Below are 21,648 nucleotides of genomic sequence, written 5' to 3'. Positions count from 1 at the left end.
TTATTCCTAATGTAATTTTTTTCGATACGTAAACAAAAAATTAATAATTTAATCCTAAAAATGATATCTTAACAAGTAGATGTACTTGATCAAATTATATCAATTATATCAATCGGAAAAGATACTTAAAATTGTTAACTGTAAAACTGTATAATTCATATTTTTCCTAATATAATTTTTTTCATATATATATATATATATATATAATATATATTAAGCAACAAAAATTCTATTGACGTCAATAAAATAGAGATACAATACAGATAAAAGATAAATTTGATTGAAGTCATCCTTTCAATCAATTTGGGAAAATGTTACGAGACTGATTCGAAATGAGAGGATAATTACAATAATAATCTCATTTTACTATATATCTTCACTATATATTTCTGCAATCATTCGTTGCGTTACGTTATTTTGTAAATTTATGTAAATTTTTAAAATATGTATTTAATTTTTTTAATATTGAAGAAATACGCTCGTTTAATTCTTTTCAACATATAAAATATAATATAAAAAGTCGAATTCATAATTTGATATACTAGAAAAAAACAATCAAAAGTAACATTTCTAATGTTAGAGAATTTGTTACCTCGAAAACGGTTATAAAAGTATACGCTCGGTTTGACCAAAAATCAATGATTTGTTTACAATACTAGCTAAAGTAATTCCTAAAGATCATCTTGATACCGATTTATGAGCAAAAATGCTAAGAGAAACATTTATATTGAGTTCAACATATCGTTATAACTTCCATAGTATATACTATTTGATAATTAACTTGATTTCTTGTAGATAAAACTTGCTTAAATGCAATTAGAATTTATATATAAAAAATAACATCTGTATACATAAAAAAATTGTCTCCTTCAAAAGTAACTTTTCATGGAAGATCTCAGATGTTTTAAACATTTATCGAAACTCAATATATTATTTTACTAATTACAAATAACGCAAGTTGGGGCAGTAATCTTATGTATACAATACACGCAATGCATACATATCGCGCTTAATTGATATATGTACATAATGCATGCTCACGATCGGCATTATTTTATGGAATTAGGTTTCGCCATGATCAGGCCGTAATCTCGAATAAAGGAATACGTTAAGCTAGAATCTAACGTTTTGACTGCCCGCTCATGAATATCGCTGGCTTTCTTTGGTTCTCCGTACTGCATCTCGTATTTGATGTAATCTAACCAGATGGACGTGTCGTGAGTCCCGAAGTGCATTATCGCCATTTCATAAGGCCGTCGCACGTATTTCGACATGATCTCTGGCTGTATGAGCTCTAACGAGATCATCTTCTTGTGGAATTCCAACGAAGTAAGAGGTTGAAGGTAGAGATCGTCATATGCCTTGCGAGCTGCACGAATGCCTAAGAAAAAGCAAAAATAGATATAGATATCGTAGAAAAATTTCATTTCTCATATTAATATATAATATTAAATTTTGATAACAAGAGCAAAATATAAAAAAAATGTGTAATTAATGATTACCTTTCGTTAAAACAAGCCATTCAAGCCATGAAGCCTTAACATCTTTAGCAATTAACGGATACTTTAGAGCCGCTTGATAGCTCTCTTCGACCTCATCCCAACTTTTTAGCTGAGCATGCAAGAATCGCAGTTTCCACAAGGGTAACGCTTTCTCGCCAAATTTGTCCGTCACCTAATTCATAAAATTCTCAATATCAGCAAGATCAAATATATTGACAGTTTGCAAGATTTGTTACCTCTGGAAATATAGCATACGCTTCTTTCTCCAAATCACATTGCAACAAATGATTAAGCCGCGCATGCCAAATACCGACGCTATTTGGTAGAACGTCAGTCGCTCCTTGTAGTACTTCGTCCAATTTTTTTCGCATTCCTTCGTCGTTTTTGTTCGATTCCTTATCGGCGTTCAATATATCAATCTGAATGCGATAACCATTATTATATATTTTAAGAAAGAGAGAAACAAACGCCTACTCATTATTTCTAAACATTTTTTTAATTAAAAAGATTTCAATCTGATAGGTATTTTAATTGTGTGTAAAAAATTCAACATCGAAGAAATATAGATTCTAATGATAATAATCAATAACCGTTAAAAAGTCTGCTCTTAATGGTTATTAAAAAATTCAAGTAGACATTCTTAAAATAAATATATAGAAACTATTTTTATAGAAAAAAATTTTGATATATGAATTATAATCAAGTTTAAGCAAGTATTTACAATTACTAAATTGTGTATACTATGAATGTTACGGAAATGTTGAATACAAACCCAGCGTAGATAATGTTCCTCTTTTAGTTTTTTCACCCGATGAGCCTGCATCAAGGCGGTTTTCAAGAGTTTTCTTTTCAAATTTGGCAATAATCGCAGATCGCGATTAATTTCCAGTAAGCATTCTATGTACAACGACCAGATTTCTACAGTTTTGATTTTCTTTATAGCAGTCTGGTATACTTCATTGCACGATGTGATGCGAGCCCTCAGAGATTTTTGGTCAGCATTCTCCGATTCCGTCGCCGTGTCACTGACTGGTTGCGCTAAGCCTTGCAATTCACGACGCGCCAATGTATCCCACATTAAAGGCTCATGAGCATATTCTCGAATCATATCGCTATAATTAAATTATATCTTCAATTTTTAACTATCGTGATCAATGATATTTAACATGTTTACTATAATGACACATATGTATATATACCAAATGATTTTTAGCTGCAATGGCTTGGTGTTATCGTGTTCATTTGTGATATTAAGCAACACTATTATAAATTTAATATCTTTAATACGATCAAAAGCCTGTTGGTATATAAAGAATGCCGTTTTCAATGGAACTGGAATTTCGCTATCATCTGTTGTCGGTACTGGATCAATGTGGCCTTCCTTCTCAGAGTTTTCAGCATTAGCAGAAGTTGTCGCAAAGCGATTGTCTAGTTCGAGTCTATAAAAAGAAATTTTAACTAAATGATTGAGAAGATTGCAAAAGATTATTGAGAAATACACTTTATACTTACTTGAAAGCATCAGTATATAGCAATTGAGAGTTAGGATGAATCTGTAAACCTCTAAGGAGATACTGCCGTGCGCTATGCTTATTCTTATTCTCCTCCAATTCCCAATACGCTGCTATGTGCCAGCATTTTGGCTTATCTCTGTGTACTTGCAGCATTCTGCCTAATATATGATTGATATTGCTGTGGAAGTGCTATGGAAATAAATAATGCATTAAGTCATACAAGTACAATGAAATGACAATCTACTTACTTCGCTACCTACCACATGCTTACAGAACTTCATATAAGCAACCCAAAATCGAATATCATCTTGAAATTTAGATATCGCCTCTTTGTACAAGTTATTCATCTTATTAGTTATACCATAATCGATGACCGACCTCTTTTGAGTGATACCATATTTCTAAAAAAAAAAAAAAAAATATTGGAGTACATACAATTACTTATATCTATATAATATTATTTATATCTATATAATATTTATAAAGGAGTTGGTACACATTTTAGGCGATTTGAGGAGCACACAGGGATCGCAAATTAACACAATGAATTAATAGAAATTGATCGATATACAAAATATTTATATCCTACGTGGAAAAGAACAGAAAAGTATGTAACAATAATTGCCATGGTGAGACAAATATTATATTTATTAAAAAAACATCATAATTTCCTTAATTTTCGAATATTATTTTTACAACATAAATAGTAGAGAGCACCTAGGATCGATCGAAGTTAGATGTTTAATAATATAATATTCTTGGTCATGAATTTTTTTCTATTATTTTTATTATTACTTTTATCGTTATTATTCTACAGGGTGTTCTAAAATAATCGCCAAATATTTCATGAGCAGGTAGAGCGGACTAAGTCAAAAAGTCCTTTACCATTTTGCAATTTTCGCAATAATTAATGAGATATTAATTATTAAAAATTGCCGAAAATTGGTCTTCAATAATTTTTCAAATACTATTAACTTTACAGAAAAATTGCAAGAGATAAAAATTGTTTATTTTTTTCTCATAAAATTCTAAGAATTTTTTCAAAATTTTTTCTGAATTTTTTAATACCGTATTTTCTCATATTGATAAAAATAAGAAAATGCAGTACTAAAAAGTTGATAAAAAATTCTATTGACAAGTCAGAGTGCGAACAACTTAGCAATTTTTATTTTAAATTATAAACAGGATATCTACATAAGGATGTCTTCCAAATGTCGCTTGGAGAAGCCATAGAAGTGTTCTATGAGACTTTTTAAATAGATATAAAATAAATATTGAAATATTATTTTGATTTCACTTCTTTTTTTAGCATTATTTTTGATATCTTTTTCTGCAAAATTTACTTGACGTCTTTTTTTACATTTTTAATATCTTTTCCAATAGGTATATATGTGTATATTCACATATTTACATTTTACATATATACACACACATATGCGCGCGCGCGATAAACAAATAGATTTATTAAATTATGTATAAATCTTTAATTTGGATTAATTAAGGAAGTTACATGAATTTTTAAATATTTTTTAAACTACTTAATCCATTAAAACAAATGCGCCAGATATGAATGACTCCCATATACACTTAATGAATATTAAAAAAACGTATACACAGTGAAGATTAACTACAATTTTCGAATTCAGCAAGTAAAATTGTGAACACAACAATCCGGTGCGTTTCAAATCGCTTAAAATATACCTATTTTTTATATGACAGAGTTTGAATATAGTACTCACATCTCTTCGTTGCTTGATCAATTTTAGAAGATCCATTTCATACTGTATATATCGAAGATAGTCTTCCTTAGTTTTTGTGTGTCGTTGAATTTTATATTCGTATTCTTTGAGTTTCTTGGCGATGCTCCTAAAAATATAATAAACGTCAATCAACATTTGAAGATCATCCGATTCTTAAAAGCACGTACGCGTACATAACCTAAATTCATATTCACTTACCGAATCTCTTTTTTATCAAAGAGCTTGAGCTTCTCCATTTGTTCCAGCTCCGGGATCATGTCCTGACATCGTTTCTCCACAAACTCCGCCATTTTTCGAGAATATTAGAGAATACTTAGAATAATCCAACGAGAAACTATTCACAGAAAACATTTGCAAGCGAACGCGAGCACAACTCCGTACAAGCTCCGTTCCATCAGAGCGACCGGCGGTTGGCGAAATGGGACGAAAATAAACGATGCGTTCAGAAACGTCAGGAATGTAACTAGCTCTCGAGCGAAATTGGAGCTTTGCAACGATTGGTGCATCTCTCTCGATTTTCGAAAAGTTGATGACTTGATCATGCGCTTTTCAAACATGAATAAATCGATAATGTAGTTTTGGAACACACGAAAGAAGTCCTAGTTTCCTAACCTCTAATTTGAGTTTTCCACGTGAAGATATATGAACATATAATACATTACGAGTACTCCGATAAAAGAATTGGTAAGAAAACATTTATTTATTCTGAAAATAAATTTGAATTTTTTAATGCGAACTAATGTTTATGTTTTTACATTATTAATCTATTGCGAGGAGGAATTTATTTTTACAAGATGATTAATTTTGTACATAGCTGAATTAAAATTTGATAATTTAATGAGATAATTTTGATAATTATATGAGCCCTGAGCATCTCAAAAATCAATCAAATAATTTATTAAATAATTTTATTAAAATTGGAAACTAGATAGCTCAATTGAATAATTAGTAAAATTTATAGATATCTGCATTGCAAAATTTAACAATACACAAATTCGTCAATTCAATATAAGTATCTATGAATTCATATTTAAGAGTAACATGTAATTACTTTGAAGTAAAAGCAATGTTGCATTGTGTAAGTTTATTAAAAAATGGAAAACTTTTATAAATTTAAAAGAATTAAAAAATTTAATAATGCAAGGTTTTGAATATCAAAGTATATATTTTAATTAATTGAATCAAGAATTAGATCAAAAAATTCATAAGATAAGAAAAATCATTAAGAATTAAATATATATTTATATATAAAATTTTAAAACTCAGAAAAATTCAAACGCTCTTTAATAAATTCAAACAAATAACCTTAAATAATTATACTTGTTTGCCAGTGCAAGAAAAAAATGACTAGATTTGCAAGAGCAAAAGGATCCAAAGCTTCAAATGAGAGATTACCAAATGAGGCTACACCATGGAACGTAATGAAACAGCAAATAGAAGAGAACAAAAATAAATCTTTAGAAAAGAAAAAGTCAGCAAAGGAATTATTGAAAGAACATGAAGACTTCTTTAATGATAGTACTAATGAAAATATTCAGGAATGGGCAGAATTTGAAGATAATAGATCCAAGTCTGATAAAAGAAAACATAAGAATTCAAATTCAAAAAGAAATTTCGCGAAAAATTCTGAAAATAATGTAACATCTGAAAATAATGTAAAAGAATCACAAAAAACAGAAGAAAAAATTGAAACAGATAAGAAGACAACTAAATTTTCTAACAAAAAGAAAAAGAAGCAAGACATCAATAATACAATTTCGGTATCTAGTGAACAAAATTCTGCACAAGAATTGAATACTCCACAAGATATACATTCGAATTATGTTGTATTGAGCAAACGACAGAAACGGAATCAGAAAAGGAAATTAGAAATATCTAACGATGGGTTTAAAAGATTTAAGAAGGATGTTTCTGGCAACAATATACACACAAGAGAAGGAAAACTTAAGAAAAAGAGAGAATATAAAAGAAGAAAGCCAGATGCTGGTGTCACCAAAATAATAATCAATGGTGTAGAAACTGAAATTGTCATGTATGATAGATTTCCTGTTAAAAAAGAAGATGCAGAAAGATTGGCAGAACTTAAACAAAAAATGATAATGAAGGGTAAGTACACAATCATATTAATATATGATAGTACAGTTTTGAATTCTACAAGAATTTATAAAAAATTTTAATATACTTATTTATATCCATCAACATGTAAAAATTCTCATGGAACTTAAAAGAATTACTTTGATTTTTCTTTATATATTTTTTCAAAATTTTAAATATGGAAATTGAGAAATCTTACTTAAGAATCTAAACCTCAGGGTCCATAGATTTAATTAAAATATTTTGCACCAGTAATAATAAAATATTAAACACTTCAATTCCAAAATATAATATTTGTATTACATCTTATCATTATTTAGGTATACCAAAATCTGAAGTGGATTTAGCGATGAAGCTGGAAAGACGCAAGGCTGAGAAAGCTTTGGCACGGATCAGAAAACTTGTTTGCTTCAATTGTCGCAAATCTGGACACAATCTATCTGATTGTCCTGAGCTTGATCGCAGTGAGGCCTGCACAGGCATCTGTTTTAAATGTGGTTCAACAGAACACACCCACTTTGAATGCAAAGTTAACAAGGATTCCATCTATAGATACGCTAAGTGCTTCATTTGCCGTGAGCAAGGTCATATTGCTATGCAATGTCCTGATAATCCCAAAGGAGTTTATCCTCATGGTGGTTGCTGCAAAATTTGCGGAGCTGTGACACACTTAAAAAAGGATTGTCCTGACTTAGTGAATGCTAAGGAAGATAATATCATTACAGTGGAAAAAATGGATAATTCTGCCATAGAATCTTTACAGGAAGATACAAAAGAGAAATATGACAGTAATAAACCAAAAAATAAGATAATTAAATTTTAGGCGATGTACTCTTTCACAATATATTTATATATTATCTTATTTTTCTTTTTTATTAGTATTACATGCACTTACAAAAAAATTCATTTTTATTTAAAAAAAACTGTTAATTTTGTTTTATGCAATAAAATCAGAATTTCTGATTTTTTAAGTGAACACAGCGTATAGATTATGTATAAAAATTATTTTTTAATTATGAATTTATAAAATTGTAAAATACTTGTAAATATGAATTGTAAAAATATAATACACATGCGAATATGCAGTATAAATAATATATTTTTTAAGTAAGACTTACTTACGATACATATTATTTTGAATATCTCAATTTTCTAGAGTCTATTGACATCATAATACTTAACTATTATACTTAAAATATTTAGAATATTTATAAAAATAAGATACATATTAATATAATTTCTTTTAAACTATTTATTTCTTGAAATATGATTACACAAGTCGCTTAAGTAACATTGTAAGACCCATCATTAAAAATCCTCCCATATTATAACCAACATTTATATATATAACGAAGTACTAAAATCCTCTACTGTACATATGTATTATTACGGAGAGCATTTCTTACTATGTGAGTATTGTATAGCATAAGTTATTTGTATCAAAACAGCAATTTGTCTGCTATTATAAATAGATATATTCGAAGAACATTAACAGCACTGAAAAATATTAATTACTTAAAAAATTTTTATACGTTTATATTTTAAAGAATCGACTCTTATTTGCTTGTTTTATATTGTTATTAAAAAATCTTATTTTATAAAATAAAATAATTTAATTTTGAATATTCAAATTTTAATTTAAAAGATTATAATTTAATTAAAAAATTTGTGACATAAGCTCACAATCATATTTCATAAGTATTACAATCACATTTCGCTGCTGTTCTATTAGTATATATAATATGTAGTTACTGCAAAATTATTAAAATTCTATATATTTGTACATATACACATATGTAGAATATGATACATAATTAAAATCAAAAATTTCATATGCTGTAACTTGATATTTTTGGAGTTGACACTTTGTAATCCGTCAACAGACTCATGTTGCAGTAACTCAAACTTACACATGCATCGCAATAATGTTAAAGTATCCCGTATGTAAATATTGAATATCAAAAGAGATATGAAAGAAAAAAATACGAAATCAGAAAGAGAGGGAGGGGAGGGGAGAGACAATTAAAGAGAATAATAAATGAATCGTTTTCTCAAAATTGATAGAGCAATTTAAATAGAATTATTCATTGTAGACGCAGGCAAAAAATAAGGGAGGCTATTTTGATGTATGTACATTTTAATCGCAATGCATATAATATAATATGAATGCATATAAATATCTCTATACAAACTGTAGCTGCACTTTCAATTAGAATTTTAATTTGAAAAATATATACACACATAATTATGTGTTGTATGTATTTCTCAAATCAAAGCAACCTGTATTTTATATATATATATATATATATATATATATATATATATATATATATATATATATATATATAATACAGGTGGCTTTAATTATATACATATACATATATGTATAATACAAGATGCTTCAAGCATCGCATATTTCCATTTCTTGTAGTCTAAAAGAACGACATTGTTTACTTCAATTAACATCGTATCATCGATAACCTAAGTTACAAGCCATTAAAAACTAGGGATGAGTTAAGATTAATTTAAGAGTATTAACGGATAATAGAATTCTTCATATGAAGTACCTTTTACTGAAAGTAGAGTTTTATTTGATATTTATAGTGCTATTATATAAAACACCTAATATTCAGTTAAATAAGATGTATGGTGTAAATATAACATATAGGACTCTTTATATGCAATTACAGGAAGAAAATCCTATAAAAGCTGAAGTCGCAGTTGTTATACATCATATATTACTAACGTTAATGTAATATATATATATATATATCTGTATATAACATTAACATTACTAATATTGTTTCATTAGTATATTTTGAAATATACAAATGAAGTTTATATATTTGTACTATTATTAGTTAAAATACAAGCCGTAGCAACTGTGATTTAAACCATTATAGGCACTTTTCTATGATTAAATAAACTAAAGAAAGGCGCAAATCAATGAAATTTTTACCATAATTATTTTAATTTTAGCATCTAATATATATTATTTCGCAAATATAACGACTTATTTCTAAAAATATATGAAATGCAACTGATAGACTGACGAGATAAAGTCACGAAATATTTTATCATCTTCTTTGAACACTGTGTATATTTGTTAAGTGGTAATGATGGTCAAGCAATTGAACTGCAAGGTGAGCAGCTATCGCTTCTTGTTTATCAACATGTCATTTACTATATCCTGAAAAAATATGTACCAAATAAAAAATTTTCATTTATCGTCAAAATGACGTTATTTCTTTTACCTCATTCAAAATTAAAAAATCAACATGACTTATTTTTAAAAACGAAAATATTCATTATCTTATGTTGATATATATATTATAAAACATTTTTTGTTTAGTCAAAAACTGAAGGTGCTCTCATTTATAGTTCATATATATCATTTCCATATATTATTAGGAAGCAATTCACATGCGAAATTATTCGTCGTAGACTTGTTTTGAAAGGCGTCTAAAGAATAATTTAGTGAATTTAAAAAGTTCCCCAAAACTTCTCATGTTTTATCTCGTGTAATATAATGTCTTTGGTACCAACACACATATATACTATCTTTATTTATATCCAATTCTCATAATCAATAGTGATAGATGAAAATTACAATGCAAATATCGCACGTGCACCTGCTAAGTAGCTTCAGCTTTGTGCGCTGACTCAATGATTTCCTTTAAGCATCGACCAAATTCCTCAATAATGAGACGCTGGGACGTCTCGTCGTCAAGCATATTACGTTCCGCTTCTTCTGCTTGCGCCATTAAACATTGACATGTTATTTCCACTACTTTCTCCGTCAGAAAATTGAATGGCTGTCTATAATAAATAAAAAATAAACATAACTTAAAATATATAATAAAAATATATGAAATTATGAAACGTACAATAACAAGCAAAAATGAGCTTGTACTTAAGTGTAATACATACATACGTTAGTATAGATGAGCGCGCCGCGAAGTACAAGCTCATTTTTGCTCCTCATTGTATATACCTACTATATCATTATTTCCAGGGTTCTTAAAAATTGCAATATTTATAAAGAATATCTTGTCATACCTTGTACCAGTATTAGATGTTGCAGGTGGCCTAAATGCCATTTCGGATAATTGTAACTGCGTCTTATTTAAACTAAGTTTAGTTGTTTTGACTTCAGCTGTTTCCGCCAGATCTTTTAAAGATTTCTTCTGCAAAATTGGATCGACAATATTGCGACAGCCTATACACTTACAATTTCCAGAACATGGAATTTTTGCCTGAAAGGCAAATAATTAAATTATATTTAAATTATATTTAAATTTCTTTATCTACAAATAGATATATATATATATATATATATATATATATCCAAAACTCTTAAATATTAAAATTTTTACATGTAAAAAAATTGCACTTTAAACATTTTATATTAAATAAGCAGTATTGAATACTAGGGATCCACCGGATCGTAAAATTCGGATACCGGATATCAGATATCTGAATAGAATGTATCATCGGATATCTGAAAAGGTAATTTTTTCGATTCGCATATCCGACATTTTCCAGTTATCTGATCGGTTTCGAGTATCAAAAAAAAATCTATAGAGAAAAAATTGTAATTTTGCAATATATAAGATATTATAGCATCATGAATGTGCATACTTATTTTGAGAACATTTGTAAGAAAGAATCAACAATTTAATGATATCAAATTTCAATTTTCTTTACTAATAATATCCGGTTGGATAGTCAAAGTGTCGGATATCAGATACCGGATACTTTCCGGATACCCGGTGAATACGTTAGTTACACATTGTCAGGAAGAAATATATAGAATGTAATAAAAGGATAGAAAATTAAATTAAAATTAAGCGTTTTGCTGCATTTTTGCAAATCAGAAAAAAGTATATCTACAAGCTCTTAAGTGTTTATTAAATATCTATGTAGTTCAAAATACCTCATAACATTCGCAATAATTTTTTAAACAACCACTACGTTTGCAATTGCAGCCTTTGTTATGTCTCCTTATATCTTCACCAGTCTCACGACCTTTTCCAATTTTAGGCCGGAAGGCGTTAGGGTTGCGTTCCAAACAGGATTTAATTGCACGCTGCCGTTCTTCCTCGTTACCAAGATTGTTCGAGCAATTATTGCAATTGCACATATGACAGAATTCACCGTTTGCAAAGCAATCGCAATAACTGTGAAAGATCTCTTTTTTTAGATTTCTTCTTTAGACTTTATTCAAATAATATGAACATTACTTAAATTAAAACATAAGCACATAACAAGCAGATTGATTCTGCTTTAAAAAAAATTTCAACTTTTAATAATTTCTAATAATTCTATAATGATATTTACTTCGATTACATTTGTTCAAATTTCAACAATTTTTTAGTAAGGAATATTACGTACATACATAAATTAACAACTTAATGAATACTTTCAAAAAGAAGCTTTTAACTGTCACACTGTTAGATATGAAAATAACAAATGAAAGTAAAAATCCAAAAGCCTACAGAGTGTCCCGAAATTGTTTGCCAAGCGCTCTTGTGCAGATAGGGGGCGGACTAAATTGAATCGAAAAGTTCTCTACCATTTTGCAATTTTCGCAATAATTAACAAGGTATTAACTATTAAAAATCGCTGAATATTAGTTTCCATTAATTTTTTACTCAAATACTACAACTTTACAGCAAGAGATAAAAATTGTTTATTTTCTCCTCATAAGTTCTGAGAATTTTTTTTAGAATTTTTTAATACCGTATTTTCTCATGTTGGTAAAAATAATTGCCATTAAGAAAATGCAGTATCAAAAAATTGATAAAAAATTCTGGAAAAATTCTTAGAATTTTATGAGAAGAAAATAAACAATTTTTTTCTTGCAATTTTTCTATAAAGTTGATAGTATTTGAGAAAAAAAATTATTGAAGACTAATTAACGGCCAATTAAATTTTTAGCAATTAATATCTTATTAACTATTGCGAAAATTGTAAAATGGTACAGGACTCAGTTTAGTCCACTATCTACACAACACTATCTACAAGAGCGCTTGGTAAAATAAAAAATTTCGAGACACCCTGTATGAAAGATATACATTTATAAATTAATAATCAAGAAAATTTTATTAAATAGTTTAGTAAATCTCTAGATCAGGCCCCCCCCATGACCTTGACATATGTTGCCAAGATCATGACCCTAATAATCTCCAACAAGTTTTAGTTGTCGCTCGTTATTCGTTAAAAAGTTATTAATAACAAGTTTCAAAAATAATGTATTGTTTCTGTTATACATATACGATATTAAGTATTATTCTACGTTTCTTCCCTAGCTTAGAAATGTTTGACGCAAAGCAACTTTCTTTCCATCTCCCTCCCTACTTTAGAAGAGCACACCTTCCACGCAAAGCTACTCTCACCCTACCTTTCCCCCCTGCTTTAGGGACACACGAATTCCACAATTGTACTGCTGCACAAAATCGAAATCCACATGTGCAACAGTACAATTAGGAAGTCGTGCATTCATTTAGCGGAGGGAGAAATGAGAGTCGCTTCGCGTAGAAATCCTGCGGCCCTTAAATAGGGGGAGGGGGAGGTAGAATGAGTAACTTCGCGTAGAAGTCATACGCTTCTAAAACAGAAGGGGGAGGTGAGAATTGCTTCGTGTGAAAGTTGTGTTACGATGAGATGTTATATTTTTAAATAAATTAAATAATATAATATAGAGCTAAGAACCACTCAGGATAATGTGCGAGTAATATTATTATAAACAATCTAAATTCGTACAGATGTTTCGATCCCTATCGGGTCCTATTCAGTGTTAAAAAATAATAAATTTAAAAATGTTATCGTAACGTTATATTTTTAAATTATTTTTGTTAATAACTTTTTAATAACAAATAACAAGCGACGGCTAAAACTTGGAGGTTACTTAGGGTCATAATCTTGACAACATATGTCAATGTCAAGGTCATTGAGAGAGGGAGGTTCCTCTAATTTGGAGATTTACCAATAGTTTTTCAAAATCATAAAATTTTTAAATAAAATACTTACAGCTTAAGACACTGTGATTTGGTGCAGTTGCATGGTTTTCTTGGCCTGATACCATTCGGCTCCACATTGCTATAAACTCCTCTTTGAGAATTCTTCCCATCAATTACACATAAAGTCGCTGTAGAACTTTGTGAACTTCCTAAGAGACCTGGCGTTGTTGGAGACTTCAATTTTACCTCATCTATTGGCTGCACAGAAATAGCAATATTTTATATATAAGTTTTTACAAAATCGTAACTTAAGATATATATATTTTCAGAAAAATTATGTGAAAATCAATTGCAGTATTTTATAAAGATAAAAAAATTCCTCGGAATCTCGTAGACTTAAAGTTTATTTTTGAATACTTATTTAATATTAGTATGCAAGAAAGAAAAGCATACAAATTGAATGATCACATAAATGGATATTGAACCTGTTGTTGTTGAATATATTGAGCAGGTAGAACAACAATGTTCCCAACATTCGGATTGGTTGACAAGACTGCCTGTCCTGATGCTAATTGGCTTAATGCTGATGCAGGAATTGCCACTGCATTCTTTGACTGACCGCCGACAGCTGCGGCAGCAGCAGCTGCCGCAGGTATGAGTAATTTTTGACCACTATTTGTTGTCAATGTTGCCTTTGGTGCAACAGTTCTCAAAGACTGATTTCCAGTATTTAGCGGTACAACCTAAATAAAAATCACATAAAAGAATGTCACTTATAGTATACATTCTAAATATTATATATAGTATCTAAAATATTGTAAAAATTATCTTAATATTAATAAAATTTTTAAAATAAAAAATAAAAAACATGTATAATTTTTCCTCTATATTTCTCTTGATGAAAAATTATTGTTACTATTATAAATTTTCATGTACCTTTACAATTTGTTGCTGATTTCCTATTTTCTGACCGATACCTACAGTTTGAAGTGTTGCGCTGGCCTTTGTTTTGCCCACGGTAACAACGTTGGTAGATCCTGTTGAAGGGGTACTAACTAATCTCACATATTGCACCTGAAAGAAATTGTATAATATAATACATATCTATATGTATACATACGCGCGCGCACGCACACACACACGCACGCACGCACGCACGCACACACACACACACACACACACACACACACAGTGGTCCATTTAAATTGATCATCTGAAATATCTCGCTTATTTTTGATGATATAAAAAAATATTTCAAATGAAAATGGAACGATTTCGAGGGGGACATATTTTGTAATAATTTCTTAATACTTTTATGTGCAGAATAATTAGAGGAATATATCATATTGAGTAAAAAAAATCATACAATTCTATTTTTAAAAAGAGGAGGTAACCTACATATCTTTTTGGTGTCTTCAGCTAAAAAAAATCAACTATGACCAAAATACCCCCTTCGAAGCCGGTCCATTTTCATTTGAAACATTTTTTTATATTATCAAAAATAAGCAAAATATTTTAGATGGTCGATTTAAGTGTTTAACCGTCCTGTATATATACACAGTTATAATTAATCCATTAAAAATTATGAGATAATTATAAGATGTACTTGTCTTCCAGACATCTGAATTTGATGAACTTGATTTGATCCGGTCACAATGTTCTGATTAGCAGGTATTCTAATGACTTGTTGTCCACTTCCGAGTACATTACTAGGTTTCAAAGAACCCTAAAGAAAGAATTTTTATAATGTATAATTTATCGAAAGATGAATATAATTTTCAAAATGTAAAAGAATTATTTGAATATAATTTATAATCTTTCAACCTGTCTAATGATCACTTTCTGCGGATTTTGCTGCGCGGATGACTTGGACGTAATGAATGTAGGCTGTTGATTCGTCGTCGTTGAAGACTTGGTCTGAATACTCAGGGTTGGCGCAGGAAGGATTTTTGTAGGTGATTTTACAGTATTTGTTGGTATTATGGTCACTTTTGATTGTTGAGATGTCGAAGACTGTAACAACTTGTTCAGTATTACACTCTACAAAAAAATAGAAGGATATATGTATTATAACTATTGTTGCGCAAGATGCATATAGTCTGTAATGACTTCACATAACTCGAGACAAACCTGCTTTGGCGAAGATGTTGGCAAAATATGTTGTTTGTTGGTAGAGAGTATAGTGCCCATCTGTGCCAACGTTATATTTTTCGTCGGACTGACATAACTAGAAGAAGTATTATTGAGAAATTTAATCCCCTGTGCCGATTGATTTTCACTTTGTGAACTTGTAATGAGAACTTGTTGAGTACCAGATTGTGATTGGTTTCCTGTCAATATCATCTTCGTATATACCTATGAAAGATATTGTAATTTGATATCTGATATATTATTTTATAATAATAAAGCGTATAGTTCCATGTAAGAATGATCAGCGAGTCTCAAATTCGATTCTTATAGCATGCTTCGGTTTTATACAAGGTTTGATTGAAAAATTGAAAATTTTGAATAAAGAAATATATAATATAAATGGTAACCCAATCCGGGAATTTATATTTTAATTGTATTTCAAATGTGTTATATAATTTTACGAAGAATTTTGAGAATCATAATATCTTACGTTACGCCCTTGCGATACGTTCTGTGTTGTCCGTTTCAATGTAGTTGGCTGCGAAAACTTAACATTCTGCATGTTACTGATCGTGATGTTCCCAGAGGCACTAGTTGTCGTGACAGACTTCGAGGGTTGCGTCCTTAATTGAACAACGCTTCCATCCACAGATTTTCCAGTAATTAGAGTCTGTGCTAAAGATTGCAACTGTTCAGCTGAAGCTGTCGGTGGATGTGAAATTTTTAAAATTTGGCTGGTGCCCTGTCCGCTCACAGGTGACACTATCATAATAGACTGACTTTGCGTAGTTGAACAGATGTTTGGTTTTACCTAAAGAGAAAGTTCTTGTAAACAGACCATAGCATTTAATCAATAGTTTTTATTACAATTGAAAACGTTACCTGGACTGCTGACACCGGTACTCTCTGCACAGTGGGCTTCGTTTGAAACACAATATTCTGATTGTTTTGATTAGCTATCGTGTAAACGTGCTCAGTTTGCACTTGCTCAGAAATTTCAGTCATCTCCACATCAGGTACTGTCGTATCAGTCTCAACATTCTCGTCAATTACTATTCGCTCATCTGTCATAACTCCCTCTGAGTTTATGCATTCAAGTTCTGCTTGAATATTCGCAAACTCTTCAAAGTCGTTCGATGGATACTGTTCGTTCCCGTGAGACAAAGTCAGTGCACTAAGATCACTGTCTCCCAGTGTGCGGGAATCCAAAGTCAAGGGTTCTACTAGAGCCCTTGTGTTTTGTCCCTTATTAGTGGACATGACGATACCTGAACAAAAATATCATGGAATGACAGATACATAATCTTATTTTAATAACTTAATGTCTTAAGTAATATCTTAAAATGCTAATACAATCTTCTGATTGACTTATGACATCTTGAAACTATTTAAGACAGTCTCAAATATAATAATCAACTGAATATCGATCATAATGCAAAGTTTACAGTTAAATAGCAGTCCAATAACAATTAAATATAAGAAATATTTTTTATTTAATTAGTTATTTAAATAGTTTTTATTTATATAACATCAATTCTACTTGTAAAACAATTAATGCTCGAGTGACTAAATTATCGACATTACAGTCGTATAAAAATCTCCGAATTGACTAAATGAAATCAAAAATTCTTTTATAGAATTAGATAAACGCAAAATTGGAAGATAGTGCAGTACTTCATACTAAAATCGAAAAAAGTTAAAAACTTACTTAACTTTTTTTGCAATTTTAGTATAAAGTCCACTGCACCCTCTCTTAATTTTGTGTCTACTTTAATTCTGTAAAAGCATTTTTTAGTCCGATCAGTCAAAATTCGGAAATTTTTTATGATTGTATAATGTTGGTAATTTTATCTTCAGCATTTCCTTAATCGCATTACAAGAATTCCTAAATATATTTGCAATATAACATGCAAACATAGCTACAAAGTATTACCTTTGCAAATAAAACTTTCTTTTTTAGTGATATTATAATGATCTTGATTGTAAAAAAAAGTTCTTGAAAAATAAAGTATTTCAAAAGAACAAATGTATAATTAGATTGATATATAAACAATATTAAGATTAGAAACATGACCATTCATAAATAAATTAACTAAGTATAAGTTAATAAAATTATTTTCAATATTAAATTTTAAACTTATATATATTCAAATTATTTAGGAACTTGTTACAAAGAAATTGAACTCAAAATAAGACAATCTATTGTGAAATGAAGAATACTGAATACCATTTAGATAAATATAATTAATCAAGCCATAATTAAATAGCAATCACGTAAATTTACACACATTCGCCTGACAAGAAATTCAATTATTTAATTATTTTATCCAAACGCAATTTTGTTTACTTATACGAACGCAAGATCTATATGCTATACGCTAATAATCACCTCGATTACGTTGCCAACGTAGTTAAGAATTTCAAAATGGTGTGGAGGTGCGATTTAAATTCGTCCTGGTCGTACTTTTGAAAAGTCGCGGGACGTCGATTCGGTCATTCACCCGAGTGAAGTTTGACACGATCGTGTATTCGAACACGCTGAACGCGGACACGAATTCGAACACGCTGAAGAGGGAAGTGGAAAGAGTGACGGAGAGAGGAAGGAAAAAAAAATGAAAATAAACTTGAATCAAGAGTGCGGAGCGCGAAGTCGTCGTGGAACATTAGCGCCATTTCTCGGGGGAACGCGCCATTTTTGCGAGGCAGATTTTCGAGCGCGTACACGACAGCTCGCTCACGAGCGGCGTGCCGCGCCAAGTACGACGGATCCGGAGATCCGACGCGTGGCACGCCGACGGACGAGATATCGTGAAGAACGTCGTGCGCAACAGCGCGTAGCTGAGACGTACGGCACGGGACCTAACCTCAAACGGAGTTTTCGTGGATAGCAGCAGCAGCAGCAGCGGGAGGGGGTGGGAAAAGGGGGCGATCGAGCGGGGTCGAACGAAAACGGCGAAATCGGGGCTTCGTCGCTAGAGCACGGTGCGAATACCATCCGTTGTTCAGAATCCCATCCCCAGACAAGCGACGGGATCCGGAACGATGCAACGGGCTTGGCGTCGCGCGTATCTCGTCGTCGGGCATACACGTACCTGCGCGTTCCTTAGATAGCTCGAATTGTTCAAAATCACGCGCCCACCATTGCTGGCCCACAGTGCATCGCTGTCGCGTGTGAAAATTGCGGCTGGGAAAATGAACGTTCCGCGCGATAACGCGATCGACCAGGCCGATCGAGTAGAGCGTGTGATGGTAGGACGGATACTATCGTATGCGACGAGCACGGACGGGACATAAACACGATTTCGCGCACTTTGCGAGTCGTCGAGAAATTTCTCGCGCTTACGCGGGCGAAGATTGAACGGGTTGACGAATGACGAAACTGTCGAGCAAGATGGGAAACTTCCTGCGTATCGTCGAACGCGACACCACAGCATCATCTGGTACGAGGGATGAGTCGCAATGGCGGCGCGCGGCGATTCAAATTTGTTCACATGAAGATTGATATTGTATATACAATGAAGTCAACTTTAACCTGTCATAAGAATATAGTTTTATTAAATAAATATTATATAAAATTATTATGTATTATAAATAATATTAAAAATTATTAAAAATTATTACTCAATATACTTAAAAATTAAAATTATATATAGGCTACGAGCAAACGCTGGATGTCGAGTGCTAAAATGCTATTTAATATTTAAAATATAGATAAGAATATACAATAAACAGAAATATACAATAATGTCTATTGTATATTATCCGTTTTAAATATTAAATAGCATTTTAGCACATCCAGCGTTTACTCGTAGCTTATAAATAATTTTAATTTTTAAATGTAATATTAATTAATTATATGAAAAATATATATTAAAATATTAGAAAAACGTATTGTTTATATTAGATAATGTAATTTATTATTATGGATGTACAAGTATGACTTTACAAATTTTTTGATAAAAAAAATGCATTGATTTGAAACATAAAAATCATTTTTTTTATTTACTTTATTCAAAGTACTCCATCGTAAGTCACAATCTTGACCCATCTTTCAGGCAATAAACGGATTCCAGCTGGAACAACCAGGTAGGAGACTGGTTGTTTTGAAGCGATCCAGTTATCAAGTTAATTTTTGATTTCTGATAAATGTTAAGAAATCCTCGTTTACCACAAATTTTGATAAAAATGTACTCAATCGATGTGTTTTTGCACAAAATGAAGGAATCTGGCAGAAAAAAGTGTGCTCTGCCCACGAACCGAGATATTAAGCATTATCAGAAACTGTTTCATTCCATAATACATGATTTCTGATAGGTTGAAATTCTTATCTACTCTCTCTTCTTCTCTGTTCTCTGTTCCCTATTCCTTTTATTGTGCAGAGCCCTTTAAAGTTGACGATTATTTAGGTTAGGGAATATGTCAGCCGCGAAATATTGCGCTGCGAGCATGCGCTGCGATCACATTTTATGCTCTATGGTCACATTTCAAAAACACAAAGCCGGTTCTACAATATATTAGTTGCGATCGGCTTGCAATTAATGTAGAACCGGCTCAATAGATCAGGAGCCCTATTCTTGAGCAAATATCGCATATCAGAATAGCAATTCCGTATACAATTGACTAATCACAATCGAGAAAGTGTCATTTTCCTATGAGAAAATTATTCATATGTGCCCAAGAATAGGGCCTCAGAGGATTGATTCTGTATCTTGAAACGAGGAAAATTATAAAGGTGAGCGAATTATTAGAATACTGATAATTTCATTAGTCAACACCTAGTAAATTTGCTCACTTTTATAATTTTCACCTCATTTAAAGATACACAATTGACCTCAAGTGCTTTAAAAACACAAAAATACTGCTTTAAAACACAAAAGATCAGTACTTTAAAAAAACACAAATTCACTGCTTTAAATATACAAATTTACTGCTAATGTAAAGAATTTATATATTTAAAGCAGTGAATTTATATTTTGAAACAATACTTTTGTGTTTTTGAAGCACGTGACCATAGAGCATGAAAATGTGACCGCAGCGCATGCTCGCAGCGCAGTATTTCGCGGCTGATATATTGTATTTCCCAACTTAAATAGTTGTCAATTTTAACGCTTAATATCTCGGTTCGCGACATTTTTTTCTGCTAGACTCCTTCATTTCGTGCAAATACGCATCGATCGAGTATATTTTAATCAAAATTTGAGGTGGACAAAATTTGACGTGCGTCTTTATAGAAGAAATACGATTGGATAATTTTCTTTATGCATACGTTTATGCGGTTATGCAAGTTTGTGTGGGTACAGCTTTAACGGGGAGCACAGCCCCTTGCATAATGTATAAAACATGAGGAATAAGAAAATCGACCAATCAGTTTATTTTATGGAAAGGAAGGAAATAAAGGAGTTTGAGTGGTTCATTTTCTTATGCCTCACATGACGCACAAGAAAATGAACTAATAATAATAATTTAAATATAATAATTTATTATAATAATTTTCTTATGTACATAATACAATTGTATTTTTAAGGCCCGATTCTACAAATATAAGATTAACTTCAATTCGATTTATTTTTTTCTTAATTTTAAAATTGGACAATTTTCCAAAATAAATCTTACATTTATGGAACCGAGCCTAAACATGTTTTCGTCCCTGCTAAGATGGTAATGTAGGAAACGGAAAAAAAAATAT

At 30.8% G+C, this 21,648-nt stretch overlaps 3 protein-coding genes across 4 annotated transcripts; 1 reads left to right on the top strand and 2 right to left on the bottom strand.

The window, feature by feature from the left end:
* Positions 1 to 361: 361 nt before the first annotated feature.
* Positions 362 to 5,202, bottom strand: LOC105149473 (U3 small nucleolar RNA-associated protein 6 homolog). 2 transcript variants are annotated; one of them, XM_011061916.2, is made up of 9 exons: positions 4,975 to 5,202; positions 4,756 to 4,882; positions 3,265 to 3,417; positions 3,015 to 3,205; positions 2,702 to 2,941; positions 2,275 to 2,614; positions 1,739 to 1,921; positions 1,503 to 1,674; positions 362 to 1,381 (listed from the first exon to the last, which is right to left on the bottom strand). In XM_011061916.2, exons 1-9 carry the CDS (start codon positions 5,064 to 5,066, stop codon positions 1,050 to 1,052), a joined length of 1,830 nt encoding a protein of 609 aa, XP_011060218.1. In that variant the 5' UTR covers positions 5,067 to 5,202; the 3' UTR covers positions 362 to 1,049. The 2 variants fall into 2 exon arrangements, with proteins under 2 accessions (XP_011060218.1, XP_011060219.1); XM_011061917.2 differs by having other exon boundaries at positions 3,277 to 3,417.
* Positions 5,203 to 5,314: 112 nt separating this feature from the next.
* On the top strand, positions 5,315 to 8,201 carry LOC105149501 (uncharacterized). Its single transcript, XM_087406103.1, has 3 exons — positions 5,315 to 5,460; positions 6,108 to 6,882; positions 7,191 to 8,201. The coding sequence occupies exons 2-3, from the start codon at positions 6,120 to 6,122 to the stop codon at positions 7,691 to 7,693; spliced, it is 1,266 nt and encodes a 421-aa protein (XP_087262229.1). The 5' UTR covers positions 5,315 to 5,460; positions 6,108 to 6,119; the 3' UTR covers positions 7,694 to 8,201.
* Positions 8,202 to 9,434: 1,233 nt separating this feature from the next.
* On the bottom strand, positions 9,435 to 19,059 carry LOC105149472 (Myb-interacting protein 120). Its single transcript, XM_011061912.2, has 12 exons — positions 18,352 to 19,059; positions 16,845 to 17,230; positions 16,453 to 16,773; positions 15,963 to 16,187; positions 15,657 to 15,872; positions 15,439 to 15,558; positions 14,769 to 14,906; positions 14,318 to 14,575; positions 13,903 to 14,090; positions 11,807 to 12,050; positions 10,930 to 11,126; positions 9,435 to 10,689 (listed from the first exon to the last, which is right to left on the bottom strand). Exons 2-12 carry the CDS (start codon positions 17,220 to 17,222, stop codon positions 10,506 to 10,508), a joined length of 2,469 nt encoding a protein of 822 aa, XP_011060214.1. The 5' UTR covers positions 17,223 to 17,230; positions 18,352 to 19,059; the 3' UTR covers positions 9,435 to 10,505.
* Between the last annotated feature and the right edge of the window lie 2,589 nt (positions 19,060 to 21,648).

Source organism: Acromyrmex echinatior, chromosome 5 (genome assembly GCF_024713525.1).
Source record: "Acromyrmex echinatior isolate Ae372 chromosome 5, ASM2471352v2, whole genome shotgun sequence".
NCBI lineage: Eukaryota > Metazoa > Arthropoda > Insecta > Hymenoptera > Formicidae > Acromyrmex > Acromyrmex echinatior.
Note: the sequence above shows the minus strand (reverse complement) of the source record. Positions and strands in the feature narration are given on the sequence as shown.